Genomic DNA, 20,037 nt, shown 5'->3' on the forward strand with positions numbered 1-20,037 from the left:
CGAAGGTGGGGCAGGCTGGTGCGGAGTGGAGATTGCAGCCCTGATTCGTGGAAGAGGGACCAAGACTGAACGCAGGGGGGTGGGCTTGGAGTTTTGGGCGCTGCGTCGGGGGCCTTAGAGAGCCGGCGCCCGGTCAGGGACCGCGGTCCTCCCGCCTTCCCGAGGCCTCGGCCATCGGCTCCCCTTCGCTTTTCCTGGCCCGGGCCTGCCCTGTCGCTCCTGCCCTGCCGCAACCCGCCTGTGCCCTGCAGCCCCCACCGACGGCCCCAGCTTAGCCACGAGGGTGTCCCACAGCCTCCCTTCTGTACTTCTGGGTATTCTAGCAAAATGTGCTTCGTTTTTAGGAAAAACAGATGTTTTAGGTTGAAAAACATAAGATTGCCAGAATCCTTTGATTTGGGGATTTTATACGTAAAAGTGTCTCAAAACCGTTTCCCAAACGGTCTTGTTTTTCTCCAACGATCCAGCTCCTCTGGCATCGTCACTGCAGACAGAGGCACGTGGGGACCGCCACGGACCGCGGCCACCCCATGAGCGTTGTCTCATCGCGTCTGCCGGCACCGCGGCCCTGGGGCAGGGCGGGAAGGGAGGGCCTGTCTGTGGAGTCACGTTCGGCCGGCCTCCCGGCCTCCCGGCCTCCCTTTCAGACCTCGAGGCCCGGCCGTGTGTCCACCTTCCCCCCCACCCCCGCCCCCGGAGCCAGACCGCACAGCAGAACTGGGCCGGGGTCGGTCCCCCGTGAGTTTTCCAGAAGACCCGTCACACCTCACAACATCCCGAAGGACTAGTTATCAAGTATTACTTTCCCTCCGCCCCCAGATTCTTGAATGTCTCATTTCTGAAAGGACACGGTAACACCGAAGGAAAATTCGAAACCAGGCGGCGGGGGAGGGGGGGTCCTGGGAGGCCGCCCCCACCCAGGGCTGCTTCTTCCCCTCTCGGCCGGCCCTTCTGATAGCACCACCACCTACATGCCGTGCCGCTGGCGGCTGGCGGCTGGCGGCTGGCCGAGTGCCGGGCCTCGCGCTCTGTGTCGTTCCTGCGTCCGGGCTGCCACTGCGCGGAGACCTCCCCGGCCCCCCCGACGCCATCCCCGCAGCCCGTTCTCAACCCAGGCCTGTCTGATTTCGGATCCCACACCTTTCGCCACCACTCTGAGCCCCTGGTCTCTGCGCTTTGACTTATCACCGCGTCTCACAATGGGCCAGCGCTTTGTGGGCCTTGGGCCTTTCTGCTTAATACTCCAAAGAACCCTACGAAGGATTTTCTATAGTTACCCCGTTCTCCTCGATGGGGAAAACAGGCGGATGCGTTCGAGATTTGCCCAGAGGTGCGCGGTGATGAAAAGCGTCCTTTAAAATGGCCGCGTGACGTTCGTCCATGAGTACACGGCATAGTTTGCACAGTGGTTCCTATTAGAGAGCTCTTTAGCTGTTTAGAGTTAGGGTGTAGTTTTGGTTTTTTTAACTAAGGTCAAAAAACCAGGGTGAAGCTGGGGCGCCTGGGTGGCTCAGTCCGTTAAGCATCTGACTTCAGCTCAGGTCGTGATCTCATGGTTTGTGAATTTGAGCCCCACATCAGGCTCTGAGTGCAAAGCCTGCTGAGGACTCTCTCTCTCCCTCTCTCTCTGCCCCTACCCCATGCTCGCTCGCTCTCTCTCTCTCTCTCTCTCAAAATAAATAAACTTAAATATTTTAATAAAATCTCTTAAAAATTACTTTTTAAAAGAGTGAATAAATAAGCTAGTTTAAAATTAAACTTACATTGGGGCACCTGGGTGGCTCAGTCAGTTAAGCATCCGACCTCAGCTCCGGTCATGATCTCTGGGCTCTTGGGTTTGAGCCCTGCATTAGGCTCAGTATTGACAGGTCAGAGCCGGAGACTGCTTCAGATTCTCTCTCTCTCTCTCTCTTTCTCTTTCTCTCTCTCTGCCCTTCCCATGCTTGTGCTCTCTCTCTCTCTGCCCTTCCCCTGCTTGTGCACTCTCTCTCTCTCTCTCTCTCTCTGCCCTTCCCCTGCTTGTGCACTCTCTCTCTCTGCCCTTCCCCTGCTTGTGCTCTGTCCCTCCCTTCCTCCCTCCCTCTCTCTCTCTCTCTGCCCTTCCCCTGCTTGTGCTCTCTCTCTCTCTGAAAACTAAACATTGAAAAAAAACCCAGGGTGAAGCTGGTTATTTTTTGCACGTAACAGTCTTAATCTAAGCTGACACAGCAGCTCCAAGCTCTTTTCTGTTATGTTGTCCTGTTACCCGATGTCCATTTATTGTATGGCCCATTACGGCTGCTGCAGCTCCTGCCATCACACTGGCAGTGTGGCCAAGGGGAAAGGAAGAAGTGGCGACACTATTCCTCTTCAGGGCGTAAGTCTTCACATCCCACTGACCAGCACAGTCCCTTGGTTGCAGGAGAGGCAGAGAAGTGTGCACAGCTGTCCAGCTAGTTCACCGTAAGAGCAAGAGAGGACGTGTGTCCAGGGGACTGGCTGTCGCTGTCATAGTCCGCCTTTTGACCACCCACATGCTTATGTCCCTTCTTCCAACATAAAAACACTCATCCCCACCGTTACAGGAGTCAGCCCCAAGCCCCCCTCGGTGACTGCAGCCCGTAAAATCCAGGATCTCTGGTGACAAGCGCGTCCCTCTGTCAGGGCGCTCCAGGTGGTCCCGCTGCAATGCTGAGCCCAGCAGAAGCAGGGGCAGGTGATCCCAGCTCTTATTTGGGAAAAAGAAGAGCAGGAAACCCACTCACCGGTCACGGACATTCTCCAAGCTTGTGCCCCACAGGGCCCAACCCTCCATCTGCATTCTGGAAGGATCTCTGCCCACCAGCCTCCCTGGCCCCGTCTGCAGCGGGCCCGGGAGCTGATGCACTTCCTAGTGGCCCGTCCCACCTGATGCAGGGCGGGGTGGGAAGGTCGCACCTCGCGGGCCGGGTTTGTGGCTTGTTGGGCTGCAGTTTCCACAGAAGCCCGGTAGGCGCCCCGGCTGCTTGCTCGGGTCCTATCCGCGTCCAGGGACCACGGCAGGGGCCTCCGGTGCCAGGTTTCATCCTGGAAAACGGGTCTTTCAGTTACTGGTATCAGGCGTGGGCCTGTCTGCTCCATCCCGGGGCCCCCGAAGCTCGAGGCTCAGCAGCCTGGTTCCCCATTCTCTAGCCCGGTGAGAAAGCCTGGGCCCTTCCCAGTGCTGCAGCCCGTACGTTGGGCGTCCCCGCGGACACCGACGCTGCACGTCCCCACGTGTCCGGTCACGGTGGCAGGCTCCGTCGCACGGGGCCCGCTGTCCGCTGCCGCGGGGGAAGGTGCACAGCCTCCAGCTTCTGACGTTCGTGTCCTCACTTCCTGCTGGTGAAACAGCGCCTGTGTTTGGAATCAAACTTGGGGACGTCCCCAGCTGCCTTGCAGCAAGCTCTGGGTTCTGTGATGGCCGGGAAGCAAGGTGTGGTTCGAAGGCCACGGTCTGTGTTGTGGGATCCGGAGCCTTCCTCCCCGTAGCTTCCTGAAAGGGCTTCTCTGAGGAGTGGGTCTTGTCCAGATGTGAACCTCCCGGTCTCAGCCACCAGTTGTCTTTGTCTTTTCGGGAGGTGACTTCCCGTCTCATCCAGCCTTCCTTCCCAAGATTTATTTTCTGTGTACGTCTGGTTGTCCAGGAGGTGCCTTTTGGGGCCCTCAGCCCTTGGGCAGCTGGGAGACACAGGTGGTCTGCCTTCCCCTCTGCTCCTGAGTTATCTGCTTCCTCTGGGCCCCCCAGTTGTCTGGTCCCTGGCTTCCTGTTGCAGATGCTTCCCAGATGTCTGTCCCTCCCTGTCCACGTTTAAGAGCGAGGTGCTCACGCTGACCGCTGACCGCTGCCGCGAGTGCCGGGGTGGTCGGCTGACAGGTTCCTTGTCCGATGGGCTTCACGAGGGCCACAGACGCCGGGTCTGCCCCCTGTGCCATCCGCTGGGGGGTGTGAGAAAGGTTGGGGGTGCCCTGGTTGGCCTGCAGAATTTCAGTCATTCATTTGCAGCGTGGGATGTCCTTGCCTGCTCGTTGTGAGATGCCCAGGAGTGTTTCTGTGGGTCACCCTCTCTGCGGGGACACGGTGGGGCGAGAGGCGGGCCCCGGGGAGTGGGGGCAGTAACAGCTCTGGAGATGAAATCTCTATTGCCTTTAAAAAAATTTAAAAAAAAACAAACAAACCCTTTCCTGGAAGCTTTCACCTGTACTTCCTTCTCTTTCTGATTATTTCTTGGGTCTAAAATGAAGACCATGGTACTTATATTTGTATCGGTAAAGGATTAAATGAGCCACTTTCATCTGCAACAATTTCCTGGCTGTTAGGGCACTCAGTGGGATTCCCACGTAAGGCCCAGGCAGAAGTGAGGGTAAGTCAGCACCCCGGGCTCCCCAAATCACTTAGGCTCATTCGAGCTTGAGCAGCAGCAGAGCCAGACTTCCGTGCTGTGATCTTTGACCTGATGCTGAATAGGGCCGCTTCCGGGGAACCAAGGCATCACCCAGGAGCCTTTGGTGCCCAGATGGCCCCAGGACCTTTGCAAGCCTGGGGCAGACCCCAAGCATGAGGGCTCGAGGGCAAGAACATTTTTTCAGAAGAGCTCAAATGAGCTACAATTCACATAGCACGCAACTAACCCACTTAAATTGTCCAGTTCAGTGGGTTTTAGTCTGGTGGGCAGCTCCTGCCATAATCAATTTTAGAAGGTTTATACCACCCCTGCAAGCCGGCTCCCCCGCCCCACCCCTCCCCCCAGCCCTAGGCCGCCACCCACCCGCTTTGTCTCTGTCCATCAGGACAAGGATGCTATGGGGAGATCTGAGGGGCTGGCCCTCCCAGGTAGGCGCTTCCCTGGCAGAGCTGTGCTGCAGGCCGGGGCGGTGATTTCTAGTGAGTTCTAGACACACAGGCTTACCTGCGGTCGGGGTCCCGGGCACTGAAGGCAGGTGTGCAGCGTATGGTTGGGGTGAGATCGAAAGGGAAACAGCTCCAAGAGAATAGCTTTAATTACAAAACATGCTCATTAAAACTCCAACTAGGGCCCTAACCCAGAATGAAAATTTTGTAGGGAGAGAAGTAATTGGCGAACCCGGGAGCACCCTGGGGAGATGTCTGTTTAAAATTACGTAGCTTCCTGGTGTTTCTCCCAGGTAGGAGACAGTCTGCCTCGGGATAATTTTTGGAAGAGCGAGTCAGGAGCTGCTTTTGAAATAGCTGTTACAGCAAATAATATGAAAATGTTTATGGTTAAACCCTAATTGGAAATGACTCTTCCGGTAGGAAATTGCCCTGTTTGAATCAGTTCTGGATGGTGTTCGATTTCGCCACGAATTTGCTGACCGAAATCCCTGACCCACGAAATGTTGTTTTGTTTTACTGAGAAGTCCACCCGTGCGCGTGTTGTTATCTGGAACCTTTGGTTTTTGAGCTGGAAAGTGCCTAAGAGATCATCTCTTCTGTTCGAAGCGTCTGCTTTTGTAGGCCAAGAACACCGAACCCCGTAGAGGTTAGGGCACTGAGCTCCCTGGAGGTGAGGTGAGGCCCTAAATCACCCTCTTCCTTCGCGTTGGCCCCCTGTGTGTCAGCACCGGACCCGGAAGTGGTGCCCTCGCTGGGCGCCTCCATCACCTGCTGAGACTCGCCCTCTGGTCCCGCAGTGGTGTAGCCCCGGGCCAGACCCTCCCGCCCGGAGCCTGGCTTTCCTGTTCCGGGTCCAGGGATCCCGCGCCCCCAGCTCTTGTGTTCCCCCGAAGCCCTGTTCCTGACATCGCCCTCTGCCTTGTGACCTCTGTCATGGGCCAAAGCCACATCCTCCCTCTGGCTGCCCGGGCGACTCTAGTACACTCTGATCTCGCTCTGACCTCCTGTTAGCGTGGGGGCTTTCGCGGCGCGGGGCACGGAACTCCATCCGCGCGCCCTGCTGGCGGGTGGCAGCCCCTCGCTGTGAGGATGTGCAGCTGCCGAAGGAAGGGACAGGAGAGGACGGAGAAGCTGTCTGTAAACGTTCCTCGTCATCGCTTCTGTTGCCAACCCTGCAGGACGGGGGTGTGCGCGTGTGGAGCCCTCGGCCACATTCCCGGTTCCGGCTCCTTCCTCCCCCCTCTGTTTCGGGGACGGCGGCCCACCCTCGGGCATGAGCTGGGACGGATGTGGGCTCTGTGCCCTCAGAAGCCGACAGGCCTCCAGGTCTGGAGACACCACGGGCCTCATCGTCATAGGAAAAGGTGTGACGTACCTTCCTGGCCAAAATACCCATGAAGGAAACGTCTGTTGGGTTGTGGGAGAGCTAAGGGACGTGGAAGCGACATCAAACGGTTCAGACCGTGGCTTTTGCAAGAAGAAGATTACCGAATATTTTGAAATGGCCGCGGGTGGCCTTAGAACCGCGGGGGCGATGTTGACGTGACGGGACAGACCGCCCCCACCCTGACGTGCTGGCGTTTAGACCGCATCCCCCACAATCAGCCCGGGAAACCGCGTCAGAATCCCCTCGTTCTGGTTTTAGGTTCTGGTACAGACCTGGCGCCTGTGGGTCAGAGTCTTGGGAGTCTGCGGCCCGGCTGCGGGGTCTCCCCGCCTTTGCCGAGACGCCCAGCCCCTGCGCCCAGGTGTCTCTGGAAGAATGGGTCCCGGCCGGTCGGGCCGGTTTGCTGCCGGTCTCCCCCGTGAGGCGCAGGCAGCTTGGCCGTCAGAGCGGATGCCTGCCTGCGTCGCTGAGTCTTTCGCGAGAAGCCGTCCTCCCCGGTGCAAGGCCCAGGCGTACCTGTGGGCTCGCAGCGGGCCCGTTCGCGGCCTCGCGTGGTCTCAGGACCTGTTTTGACCTGTGCTTAAATCTCGCTTTTTAAAAACTACTTGACTGAGAGGAAAAGGGGGCGTCGGCCGCGTCCATGGCAGTTTGGAGGTGTATTTGCTGCGTAAACGCCGGTACCGAGCCGGAAGTACGGCAGGAGGGGGCCGGCAGCCGGCCGGCGGTGGCCCGGCACCGTTGCCCCCGGGGCGACCCTGACCCGCGCCCGAGCTGTGACTCGCTTGGCGCGACGGCAACGCCTCTCTGAGACTGTGGCGCGCGCGTCGGGGGTGGGAGCCCACGCGTGCCGCCTCCAGCCCCCCCGCCGCACCCCCCGCTTTTCCCGAAGAGCCTTTTCTAAGCAGTTGCCACCGGCGAGACTGCCGCGGGGGTGTGCGGGCAGCCTGCCCTCCTTTGGCCCTTTGGGTCTTCGCTTCTGTTTGTGACTTGTTGAGGGCCCGTCCGTCTAGAAGGCAGAGGGCGCGCTGGATGAGTGATGTCTGGATTTTAAAGGCAGACGTTTCTCGGAAGGAGGCCACCCTGGGTTCCTGTGACACGCGCGCGCGCGGGGGCACGCGGGGCTTGACTGGGATGCGCGAGGCTGGGTTTGCTTGCGCGCAGTCACCTGCCCGCAGGAGAACCGGGGCCCAAAGTCCGGCCCACGGTCCCGTTTCTCCGTGAGGCTCCCGCCAGCCTGGGGAGGGGGCCCTGCCACTTCTGTCACGCTTCGCAGCGTCTCGCAGCCGCAGCGTGGGCGTCTGTGTGTCAGCTCGCCGTGTGAACGGTGACCATGGCTTCTCAGTTTCCAGACGGGCGTTGTCTGCGAGCCAGTGAACCCCCCTCAGGTCCCCCTGCGGCCATCCCAGGGGACGGGAGGTGGCTCTGTGTGTCTGAAGCTCCGCTGGGGCCCCGTCGGGGTCTGTGTCTCTCTTCACACGTGCAGGGAAAGAAGAACCCGTATCCGCGTCAGCGAGTGTCCGTGACCGCGACAGAAAGAGGATTTCTGGTTCGCTCTGTGAACCCAGAGTGACGGACGGTGGGGGCTCCGTTACCTGGTGATCCAGAACCCTCCCCCCCCCCCCCGACTCTCCGCCCTCCTCCGCATCTCGCCCGCGCTGACGTGTGCTCCCCCTTCCCTTGCAGGTGCACCCTTCGGTTCCCTAGCACGGCCATCAAGATCCAGTTCACGTCGCTGTACCGTCAGGAGGAGGCCCCGGCGTCTCCCCTCCGGCCCCTCTACCCGCAGATCTCCCCTCTGAAGATTCACATTCCGGAGCCGGATCTCCGCAGCCTGGTCAGCCCCGTCCCTTCCCCGACCGGCACCATCAGGTGAGCGGCCTGCCCTGGCCTGTCCGCGGGCCGCGAGCCCTTGCCACGCGGTCCCCGCCACAGGACCAGGGTCCCTGCGCCCTGACAGTCTGTCTGGGAAAGAGCACGGTGACGCGGGTCACCCAGGTCTCCTACAGCATCCTGTGTCTCTCTGGAAAGCGGGGCGTGGCTGGAAATTTTGAAACTATTTTAAGTGCGTCCGAGGGACCTGACTCCTTACAGAACCCGTCTGGAGAATTCTCTCGTCTGGTGAGGGAGGAGTCACTGCCTCTTGACTCACTCTTTCAGGCGGCAGCCGTGTGGACTCAGGGCTTGCGTGAAAACAGGCACGGGCGTGAGTTCTTTAAAGACTGAAAACGTTGCGAAGTCGCCTGTGCGTACCAGGATTGGAACTTTGTTTTTCTCAGTTTTATTGGTGAGGTTTCAGGACTCTCGTCCGTGGCGCGGTGCACAGAGGACCCTCGGGGGGAGGCCGTGGGGGATCACGCACAGAGGGGCGGGGCGGGCTCTCGACTCCCTGTGCCACTCAGGTCCTGGCCTCTGCTGTGTCGTCACAAAGCCCAGTGAAAGACGTGTCTGAGGGTCACCGTTTAACACAGGTTGAGTGGAGTACTTGGCTGCTTCATTAGGGACATTTTCAGCGAAACTCGCTTTCTTTTTCTTCTTCGCTGCGTGTGTGGCCCCAGAGGTGCAGTGACCCCCGTGTCCTCGGTGCCGTGCCTCGGCTCCCGCACCGGTACCTTCCCCCGCGGCTGCCGCCTTGGTGACTGTGTCAGCCCTGGGAGAGGCAGGTTGTGGCTTTGTCTTGCTGCGAAGATGGTTTTGCTTTCACAGGCCTCCCGGCGGGGTCTCGGATCCTCAGGGGTGCCTCTGAGCCACACTTTGCAAACCGCCGCGGCACGGGCGGGCGCTCTGCCGTCCCGGCAGCCTTCCCTCGCCACGCAGCCACACTCTGGCGGGCCTGGGTTCTGGAGCCGTGTGCCACTCGGCCTTCGTGTAAGAATCATGCCCCACTTGCGCCTTCCGTCTTCCTGCTGGGACGTGTCGGTCGCGAGCTGGGAACCGTTTGCCCTGAGCTGGCGTCGAGCGCGTTGCCTGCAGGGCCAGCGAGCAGGTGTGTCTTTCTCTTACAGAGAGGATGGTAGGGGCAGCGTTGAACCTGGCCTGGCCTAGAACCCAAGGCTGGGACCTGAGTTCTGCTTCTGGCCGTGTACCCAGTCAGCGGGAGCAGCGGGGGGTGGGGGGGGGGGTGGGGGGGGTGGGGGGGGGTGGTCGTCGCTGAGGCCAGATCTGCAGGCTCGGGAGAACCACGTGTGTGTTGGGTCCTGTGTTCAGCGCCGTCCACACCTGCCCCGTCTCAGCCTCGTCCTGCAGCTCTACAAGGAGGCTGCCTCTTCTTCCTCTCCTTCCAGCTTTCTAGAATGGCCCTATAGCCCCGTTCTGAAACCCACCATTGGGCACGTGATCTCGTTGTTCTTTCAGACAGCTCACTTGAGTTTAACCTAGAACGTGGGTTTTTTTCTTTAAAGTTGTTTTATTTTTGGGAGAGAGAGAGAGAGTGTATGAGCAGGGGAGGGCCAGAGGGAGAGAGGGAGAAAGAGAGAAAGTGAGACAGCCAACGGGGGAGGACAGAGGATCCAAAGCGGGCTCTGCGCTGACAGCAGCGAGCCCGATGTGAGGCTTGAACTTTCGGACCGTGAGGTCATGACCTGATCCGAAGTCGGACACTTAACTGACTGAGCCCCCCGGGCGCCCCTAGAACGTGAGTTTTATGCTCCCACTACGAAAACGTTCCTACGCTGACTCGTATGTGTGTAGTTCATACCGAGATTTGAAAAGGTTACGGGCCGTGAAGTGACGTGGCCGCTTTGGGAAACAGACTGGCTCCGCCTCACAATGTGCCACGTGACCTGGCGACTCGGTGGAGCGTGAGGTCCGGGCAGACACTGCACACGAGGGCTTAGGGCACCGTGAGTCATAATAGCCCCAACGGGAAGACGACGCGGCCGTCTGTCAGCTACGGAGTGGACGAGTACAACGAGGAGTGTCCTTACCGCGGAGCGTTACCTGGCCGCAAACGAGGAGCGAGGGACCGATAAGCTGGTATGACGCGGGTGGCCCGTGAAAACAGGCAGATGCAACCTTGGCAGGAGACGTCCAGAACGGACGGATCTGGAGAACACGGGGGGCTGCCGGGGGCCTGCCACCCGTCCCGGGGGTCCTTTCTGGGGTGACAGAAGTGCTTTGGAATCGGAGAGCGGTGAGGATTGCGCGGCGTGGGAACACGCCCCGAACCACTGAATTGTACGCTCCGGACGGGCGAATTACGTCTCCCTGACGCTGATGCAGGGACGTAACACGGCTGACACCTCCACCCAGCTGCCCCCGACGCAGCGGTGGGCACGGCGGCCGAGGCTGTCTCGCGCCCACGCTGCTGGCAGCCGAGGGCTGGTCCCGCCGTGGGGTGGGGCCGCGGAGGGCCTTGGGCGCGGGGTTGTTGATAATCGGTTCACAAGCCAGCCAAATGGATGCTTTTGAAGGAAGAAAAATGTGCTGGTTTGTACCTGGAGGGCTTCAGAAAATACATGTCTTTTCCAGTCGTGTTCCACATGAACGCAGTAGCCCCCCGGGGAAGCTATTCAAGCCCGCGCGCTGACTTTGCTTCTGTGTCAGAAGGGAGGTGGTCCCTCCCGGAGCAGTGGAGCGGTTAAGACAGGCTCCTGAGGGTCCTGGGCTGGGCCCCGGTGGCTGTGTCCCCACCCCCAGGAGAGACTGCTTCTCTTTTTCATCTGGCAGGATATTTGGGGGAGAAAGTAGTCACTTTGGGACTGGCCCTCTCCGTTTTTGGCCTTTAAAGTATCACAGAAAGGATTTCTGTTTACATTCATTTATCTCAGCGCCGCGGAATCCAATCGAGTGTTTAGAAACCTCGGGGCCCTTGTGGTTTTGCTAGCCAAGATCCTGTTCAACTTTGGCCAGTGCCGGGGTGGAGCCTCATGTTTACAAACACCAGCCACCCTTCCCCTCCTCCCTGGGATGCCCCCTCCCTGCAGCTGCGGGGGGGGGGGGGGTGGCGGGTAGGGGACGAGGCTGCGGCTGTCAGCCTGGGGCCCTGAGTGAGCAGCCGTCACAGCCCCCGTCCCTCCTGACAGCACAGCAGGAGGAGAGGTTCCTCTTCTCCTAGTTTGGTGTGCCTGTGTCCCCGCTCGCGCCATTGGCCTGTGTGCCTGGATCCCCGCCCGCCCGGGCCGCCTGGGGGCCTCTGTTTGGGTTGCTTTCCCCCCTGGACCTGGTTTCTCCAGCACCCTGCCCAGCCAGAGCCCCTGTCTCCTCCAAGGTTTTCCAAGTGGAGTGGTGAGAGGCAGTCCCTGTAGGAACGTTCTCGATTCTTGCTAATAAACAGCCCTGCCCCGCCCTCTGGACCCCGCCTGCCTTCCTTTCTGTTTGGCCTTTTTCTGCTTCCCTCCCCAACCCCCCTGCTGGCTAGGGGGTGTGGTGCGCCTGTGGTTGGGTTTTTGCTTTGTTTTTGGGCGTTTGTTTGTGTTGTGTGGGGTGGTTTTTGTGTGTGTGTGTGTGTGTGTGTTTTTTTTTTGTGCTGATGTACTCCACCCAGAAAATGAATGAAGCTCTTTGAAATAAATTCTGCTGTCTTCAGCAACATTTTATTGACTTTTTTTTCTGCTTTGCAAAGAAGTGGTGTTTTCAGGAGAAATTGGTTAATCATTTTCTGGGTTTTACAAAGCGAGAGACCAGTCTAAAAAAGGCTCTCAGAGTTGAGTTTTGGGGAACGTGCCGACCAGAAGCCAGAAAAAAGGCAGCGCAGGAGGAGAGGGGCTAGTCTTCGCCGAGAGCCAGCCTCAGGAGCTGTCCCTTTAAGAAGGCGCTTCTTGAACTTTTGCAAGGTCGAGACGGAAACCAGAGCAGTTTGTTTTGTGGAGTCTGGCGGAGTCTAAGCTGCTGGTTTCAGAACGAGACCACCTTTAACCGTGGTCTTCGATCGCCAGTCCACCTCGTCACTGGATAGAGCTCGGCCGCTCTCCGTCCCCGGGAGAAAGGCAGACTCGGGCCCTTCCTTGGGGTGACGTTTCCTGCGTCAGGGTCACGGTCAGTCACGGCTTGCCGCCACAGCCTTTGCACGTGCTCCGGCACGACCTGCGGGTGAGTGTGGCTCTCCACTCAGGCCAGCAGGGATCCTGGCCCGCCGGTCGGGGAGCCCTGTCCCCTGTGGCCCATCTGGAGGCCACTTGACCTCCGAGCACCTGTACCTGTGGACCTCACACCCCCACCTTTCCCTGTCTGAAAACTCCAGGGAGATAAAACTGGTTCATCCACACAGAAAGGTGGGCCCTCCCCGTACTTTATGTTTTCCCTTCGGCCGAAATCAGGGCCAGGGTGTGTTCGGGCTCCAACATGTCGAGAGAAAGTTCTTGTCTTTCCCAGGGTGGCCGTTTCCCGGTTCTCAGGGGGGGCCCTTTGAAGGTTCACGCTTAATCCCGGCCCCAGCCGGCTGTGTGCATAAAGGCTGGCTGTGTGCGTAAGGGCCGTGTGCATAAGCGGCCTGCTGTGCTGCTGCTCCCGCGGGCACGTGACCTGGGGACAGGGCCCTGCCCAGGCCTCGAAGGCTGGGAAGCAGGAAGCGGGAAGGAGCCGGAGGCCTGCAGCTGAGGGGGACGTGGGGGTGGCCTCCCCGCAAGGTCCGCTCGAGCCGGGCCGCCCCTGGGACGTGCACACCTGGTTAAGTCCCGGCCGAGGAGCAACTCGGGCCGGTTCGCGGACTGGGCACCGGGGCAAAACGCGCTGCAGAAACCAGGCGGGCCCTTGAAGTCGCTTCCCAGGACTTCACAGCGTTGCGTTTACCTGAATCGTTAAGACAGGTCTCAGAAGCTGGCCTCTGGATTTTCTTCGCCGGTTCTTTCACGTCTTGCAGGTGACAGCAATGCCGTTAAGCGTCACGCGGAGCTCAGACATCTCGGGGAGCGCAGCTTCCCCGCACCGGCGTTCCCGGGACGGGGGCGCGGCGTGCACCCGCTCCAGACGTTCTCATGGGGGCTGCTGTCGGTCGGTGCCCCCCACGAAGGCCCCGTGCGGCCCAGTGTCCTCCGCACGACCCTTTCCCCTCTCGCGCCGGGTCTTGGGAGCCTTTCCGCGTCGCCACACCGCAGTGGCCGCACGAGTGTTTTGTGAGTTCCCTCCCGGGCGACATCCGAGCCCTTTCCGGTGTCCTCCTCTCAGGGGCCATGCCCGGTGGTCTCGCTTTCCGAGTCAGCTGCGCATCTTACGCTGAGGCGGTGAATTTCTCAGATTTGGTTATTTTGTTTAAGGTACGCTGTTTGGGGTGCCTGGGGGGCTCAGTTGGTTGAGCATCTGACTTTTTTTTTTTAACGTTTATTCATTTCTGAGAGGGTGGGGGAGGGTGGGGCAGAGGGATGGAACCCCAAGCAGGCTCCACACTGTCGGCACGGAGTCTGATGCAGGACTCGAACTCGTGAACCGGAGCCGAAGTCGGACGCTTCTCTGACTGAGTCGTCCAGCGCCCCGGTTGAGCGTCTGACTCTTGATTTCAGCTCAGGTCATGAGCCCAGGGTCGTGAGATCAAGCCCCACGTCAGGCTCCGTGCTGAGCGTGGAACCTGCCTAATAAGATTCCCTCTCTGCCTCTCTCTCTGCTCCTCTCCTGCTTGAGTGCACACCATCTCTCTCTCTAAAAAAAAAAAAAGTGAAATAAAATAGGCTCTTCAAGAGTCACGAGCCACAAGATTTTAAGAACAGTAATGAAAACAGGAACTGTTACCGACGCTCACGCCAGGCGTGCTGAGGGTTGGACGCGCGTCTGCCCTTCGTGTCCACCGTGACGCTGGGAGACCCAGGCGCTGCCGTCCCCGCTCACAGATCAGAAACCGAGGCCCAGCAGACTGTGTACGGCGGGCGAGCATGGTGTTTGGCTGGTGCCCGCAGGGATGGTGCCGGCACTAACTGATTTCCCTTAAGCTTTCAAAAAGCTGGTTTTTATCCGGGGAGGACGTGAGGTGGCAGACGAACTGAAGCGTTCCGCACATGGTGACAGGAGCACTGGCCTGGCCTGGCCCACTGCGGTGGCACCGTCGTGGCCGTCCTGCCCCCACCCCGAGCGCCCTGCCAGTTTGCTTACCTCTGCGCGGTCCGCGACGCGGCTCTCTTGGCTTCTCGGGTTTCGGCGTGTGCCGCGTTGACCTCCTAGCTGGAAATAGGGGTTCTGTCGTGCCTGCCCGCCCCGTGCTCCCGAGAAGATGGCACCAGGGCTGTGGGTGCAGTGGGCAGCGGTGCTTTCTGAGTGGGCCGGTGGCAGCCCCAGCCCCCACCGTGCCCTGTCTGGGCGTTGGCGGTTCTGCCGGGAGTTTGTGTCTGGTGCTGTCTCCACGTCCCTGTGCCCAGCACGGCCACCCTCTGCCCCGCGCGGCCCTCACACCTGCCAGGTTCTTCCTCAGGAGCCCGGGCTCCCTCCGCCTGGGCCCAGCCTGGGGCACCTCTGACCTTGACTCCCTGTGCCCAGCAGGTCTCCCCAACCTGCTCCTTGCTTTTAGTGGAGAACGTCCCCCGGTTGCTTCCTGGGAAGGAGTACAGGACAAGTAAATGTAGGAAATCATCGTTTTTCTTGGTTGCACTATGTGGAGAATTCTCAGTGGGACACATTCTTCCCTCGGAATTTAAAGTCATTTCTGGCTTTGAGTGTCGCTGTTAACGAGTCCGGTGCCCCTCTGGATGCTGACCCTTTTGGACCTGCCGTTTGCCCTCTGAGCTCAAGACTCCGTGGGTCCGTGACGACCTTACTGTTGCCAGGGGGCCCCCGCTTGTGTCCTGACCCCCTCTCCCGCCTCTCCCGCCAGCTTCCTGGAAGGCTCTCCCCTCCCATCCTTTATTGAACTTCCTTTTATCCTCTTTTTAAGATTTTAAGAGCGTTTCCTTGCCCCTCAAAAGTGCCTTAGCAGCCTTCCCACCGCTCATAAATGCGGTCTGTGCCTTTCTGGGGATGAGGTCAAGGCCACACTCCACATCCTTCCATGTGCGGACTTCCTGGGCTGGCCTCCTGTCCGATTGGTCTTTCTCAGCTTGAATTCTTATCGCCACAGTAAGATGCACTTTCCCATCAGGCTGTTCCTTCTTTTCCAGTATTTGTAAACATAGGACACAGTGTCATCGGCAGCTGTGACCTGCGTGGTCACAGAGGTCCCGTTCCAGGCCTAGGCTGTCAGAGCCAATCTGGGTTTGCCCTGGCGAGACAGCGGCCCCAGTCCAGGGTGGCCGCCACTCAGCACCTTAAGTCTGTCTCGCCTGAAACAAAAATGTGACTCAGGAGCACTTTTCCCATAAGAGGGGGGGTCGGTGAGCAGGGGACTGAAATGCACGTTCAGCTTCGTTTCCACCTTTAATCTCGGGTCGGGAACAACAGACACTTGTTTTACGTGACGCCTGGTAGGTCACGGCTGCTGGGACTCCGCTGCTGCTCTCCGGTGCTCAAATTCAGATGTCCCGTGTTCCTGGGCAGTTGGGGACACCCCCCCCACCCCACCAAGGGAGCAGTTCTTTGCTGAAGTCTGGCATCCGAGAAGGGCCCCACCGTGTCCTCTCTGTCCCGTCCCCTCTAGAGATACACAAGTGCGTTTGTACTTTAAGAACTTTTTCCAGGGCCCCTGGCTGGCTCAGTTGTAGAGCACGCGACTCTTGATCTGGGGGTCATGAGTTCAAGTCCCATGTTGGGCCTGGAGCCTACTTAAAAAAGAAGAAGAAGAAGAAGGAGAATGCTTTCCAGATTTTGCTAGTAGTCAGGGAGATTTTCAGTGGGGTTGGCTCCAGCCCTGGTATGGGACTCTGAATGTCTGGGTGGGTTTCCCCAGGGCAGGAGCCTTGCTTTAAGCCCAGGCCCCCAGGCCCCCACCCCACACCTGCCCCTCTGAGGCCTGTCCTTGAACTGAACTTTGCTCTGCCTGAGGCCTCCCTAAGCTCACGTGGCCTCTCTCTGTCGTCCTTCCCTTCAGATGGCAGTGTGAGATCAGGGCGGCCGGGTACCAGGCACAGCCCTCTCGGCCGAGGCAGCCTGCGGGGACAGCTGATTGGGGCTCACAGAGAAGAGCTAGCTGCTCTGAGGCCGCAGGGCTGTGCGCACAAACACACGTCTGCCTGGGACGGGCCTGCTGGGCAGCTCTGGGCCCAAACCTGCCCCTCTGCGTGCCCCCAGGAGCGCTGGCCAGCACGAGCCGCCGGGCGCCGTAGAAAGTGCTATGGGGCCGCCCCCACTTCTCCTTTTCATGGGCCTGCTTTTGCTACCCTATACGTCACTTCCATTTGCAATCTCTCTTTGGTGAACGACAGACAGCCTTTTCTCTGAGTTCAGTGAGTTCAGTGCAAGTTTTCTATAGTCTTTTACAAAACGGTGACTTGGGACGGGCGGCGGGAGCCCGTGTGCCTAAGCCCACGGGCCGCTGTGTGTCCTCTCCACTGTGAGGGCGGCACGTGGTTATGGGTCCACCAGCCACCCGGTCGGGTGTGAATCCGTGTCCGGGAGGTATGTTTCCGGGTCTCGTCCCTCGTGCTCTGGAGGAAGGTTCACCGTTTGGCTTTATTTGCGTTCAGGTCCAGACGGGGCGTGGAGCGTGTCTGGGAATGATGCGGGGTTGATGGGGCTGCCTTTGGCGGGTGCCTTCTGTGCTGCCGCACCGTTTGGCAGAGTGCAGGGCAGAACCTTCGGGAAAAGTCCTCACGTCAGGGTTGCGTGACCGCTGAACCACCGCCTGGTGCCACGTGCGGTGACTGTATTTGAGCAGCTGGGTCTCGAGTACGTGAACGTGGCACCAGTGACCTCCTTTGTCTTCCCCTCACGCCTCATGTTGTAAGTTTGGGGTTTGTGTATTTGGTTCCAAATTCAATTAAGGAAAAGTTGCTTTTTTTTAATTGTTTCCTGCCTTTACCAAAGGGAGACAGACCCATAAGCCGGTGGTTGCCGTCCTGCGCCCAGGGGAGAAGGAAGGTTCTGGACACTGAGGGGCAGGACACTCGGGCAGGGAAATGGGGCAGAGCACATGGTGTGTGTTCAGAAAACTGGGGCCTTCTGGATGGTTCCTGCTGGGGTACTGGCTTTGCAGGAGCTCTCCTGAAGCCGGGGGCCCGTCCGTGGTCTGGTCAGGTCCCAGCAGGGGCACCTTTACCTGGGCTTGTCACCCACTCCCAGTGTCATTCGTTGCCTCTGAAAATTTTATGACAGAACTGGTTTTCAAAATGAGAATGTTGTTGTAGTTTGATAACCAAAGTCTACCTTGTTCACGAGACCAGAGCCCGCCGGTGAGCCGGGCCGGGCGGGCTCCAGCAAGGAAGCGGCCGGGGGCCCTGCAAGCCACTCGGGACCCGCCGGGAACGAGAGTGGCCTTGGGCCATAGGTGGTTCCACTCACAGCCAACGTGAGTGACAGAGGTCGAAGCCGTGGCCGTGGCTCCGGAGGAACTGGGGAGGGCCCGACCCAGAGGTGCTCACGCCCTCTCTGAACGCCACGGCTCCCCAGCCTTTGCCCACAGCGCCCTCGTGTGGGCCCGTGAGCGCCCGACAGCAGCCACGGGCAGGGTCAGCCCGGCTGTCTGCAGTGGGGACGGGAGCCACCCGGTGGCCGTCCCGGAAACCTGCCTATCAGGGCCCACAGCTGCCCACCGCAAGCAGAAACTGCTGCTACGCTGGCTGTGCGTGGACACGAACTGTCTCCAGTCACACTTGGTCCAGCCTTTATCAAAGGGGAGGTGCCGTGTCACATGACGTAGAGAAGAAGGGGGTCAGAGTTTCTGTCCCCCTGCGTCACCCAGGTAGGTCCTGAGATCCTGCACCGCCAGTCGTCCTTTTCGGGGTCAAGAACTTAGGACGTGTCATTTCTCTCCGCAGCGTTCCCAACTCCTGCCCGGCCAGTCCACGCGGAGCGGGGTCCTCCGGCTACCGCTTTGTTCAGAACGTGACCTCAGACCTGCAGCTGGCCGCAGAGTTTGCCGCGAAGGCCGCCTCAGAGCAGCAGGCGGACGCGTCCGGAGGGGACAGCCCTAAGGTCTCGGGACTCACGGTGCATGTGGCCGCGCGGCGGCCGGGCGTGGGGCACGGAGCGGGCGCAGAGGCGCCGGCGTGAAAGCGAGGCGCCCCCGGGGGGGACGGGACGCTGCGGGAATAGCCCGCTTCCTGGCGGCACGTTTGGGCACCGCGGGAGCTGCTCTCTCCCGCCCTGCACCCCCTTACTGTTCGCCCTCGTCCCGTCTGCCCGTGACGGGATGGCTTCCGGGTGTTAACTTAATTAGTCTTTGAGGAAAAATGACAAGTTTTTCCTTACAGCTGTGTATCTTGGCTCCTTCCCGTCCGATACCTGTTTTGAAATCCTTTTGTAGAGGAAGTGAGAGACTTCTGCGTCTTCCCCGCGTGGGGCAGGCGCGGGGCACTGCTCGCTCGTCGGGGAAGTGGGTGGCGGTCGCTGGGACGGGGCTAGGCGGGCACGCCGTAGCCGTCGGTCCGTGTGGGAAGGGCGCCCTGCCGGAGGGGCCGTGGGCGGCCGGGGCGTGGACGCCCTTCTGGAGCCGCCCACGCGCTGACCACGTGCTGCCTGTCTCCTCAGGACGAGTCGAAGCCCCCGTACTCCTACGCTCAGCTGATCGTGCAGGCCATCTCGTCAGCGCAGGACAGGCAGCTAACACTAAGCGGCATCTACGCCCACATCACCAAGCATTACCCTTACTACCGGACGGCTGACAAAGGCTGGCAGGTGAGGCCTCGAGCCCGAGAAGCCGGGCTCTGGGTCCGCTGCCCCGGAACAAGGGCGCCCACGGGCGGGTCGTGTTCTGAAAGCCCGAAAGCGGTACAGGGGCGTCCTCGACGGTGACCTGTGGTCTGTCTCCAATGAGCCACAGCCCCTGGGAGTCAAAATAGTCTCCTGTCCCTCCAGCGGCCAGAGCAGGGAGGGGCGATACGTATGCCTTGTTACGTTTTCACGCTGACCGCCCCTCGTAGTCCGAGGCTACTTTGGAAATGGGCGCACACGTGGGCCCAGACGGCGGCCCGCGTGCACGGGGACCGTCAGACCTAACTTAGCTGTGTCTCTCACTTGTTTTGCCCACGGTCGCTGTTTCCCGCTGGCTACTTGGTTTAGTACAGGTTTCAGACTTGACATACTCCTGGCCTGTGGCTTGTCTGTTTCACTTTTTCTGGAAAGAATGCTGTGCTCGATTTTGATAGAAAAAAAACTACCACCGTGCCTTTGCACTTGCCAGTAAAACACACTTACCTTGCCGGCCTGTGGAGCGCCCTGGCTGGCATCACCTCCGGGCCGTCCCATCATCTTTGGTCTCGTGTCTGTCGCGTTCAGATACGGAGTTTGTTTTGCCGCGTGCTAACTGGCGAATGTCTCTGCTTGTCCACAGAATTCAATCCGACACAACCTCTCTTTGAACCGCTACTTTATTAAAGTCCCTCGTTCCCAGGAGGAGCCCGGGAAGGGGTCTTTTTGGCGAATAGACCCCGCCTCAGAAGCGAAGCTCGTGGAACAGGCATTCCGGAAACGGAGGCAGAGGGGCGTCTCCTGCTTCCGCACGCCCTTCGGGCCGCTGTCATCCAGGTAAGCCTCCGGGCCACCCCTCGGTCAGGGGCCGGCTTCCACAGACGGCTCGTCACAGTAGCGTCTTGGGTACTTTAAACCTGTCACCTGTATTTCTCGAGCGAGACTGTCTGAGGACCGGTGAGGTCTGTAACAGCAGAGTAAGTGGACAGCTCGCTGCCCCTCTGACCTGTCAGCTCTCAGCAGCCAACGCTGTGACCGAAGTAGGAATTGGAACAAAGGCGATGGTCACGTTGGTGAGGTCGGAATTCGGGACGTTTGAACGGAGCTCAGATTTTCCGGATCCCACGTTGCTTGGTGGGAACATGGAGAGAAATTCTGTGAG

At 59.6% G+C, this 20,037-nt stretch overlaps 1 protein-coding gene across 2 annotated transcripts in view; it reads left to right on the forward strand.

Annotated features, from left to right (window-relative positions):
- The window catches only part of FOXK1 (forkhead box K1), a 65,143-nt gene that overhangs the window by 39,237 nt on the left and 5,869 nt on the right, over window positions 1–20,037 (forward strand). For both annotated transcript variants that reach the window (XM_078440089.2, XM_060649605.3), the window contains exons 2-5: window positions 7,923–8,108; window positions 18,005–18,161; window positions 18,717–18,863; window positions 19,519–19,712. In XM_078440089.2, the coding sequence (XP_078296215.1) occupies window positions 7,923–8,108; window positions 18,005–18,161; window positions 18,717–18,863; window positions 19,519–19,712 (684 nt within the window). The remainder of the gene's footprint in view (window positions 1–7,922; window positions 8,109–18,004; window positions 18,162–18,716; window positions 18,864–19,518; window positions 19,713–20,037) is intronic.

The sequence above is a fragment of the Panthera onca genome, chromosome E3, assembly GCF_046562875.1.
Source record: "Panthera onca isolate mPanOnc1 chromosome E3, mPanOnc1 haplotype 2, whole genome shotgun sequence".
In the NCBI taxonomy this organism is placed as follows: Eukaryota; Metazoa; Chordata; class Mammalia; order Carnivora; family Felidae; genus Panthera; species Panthera onca.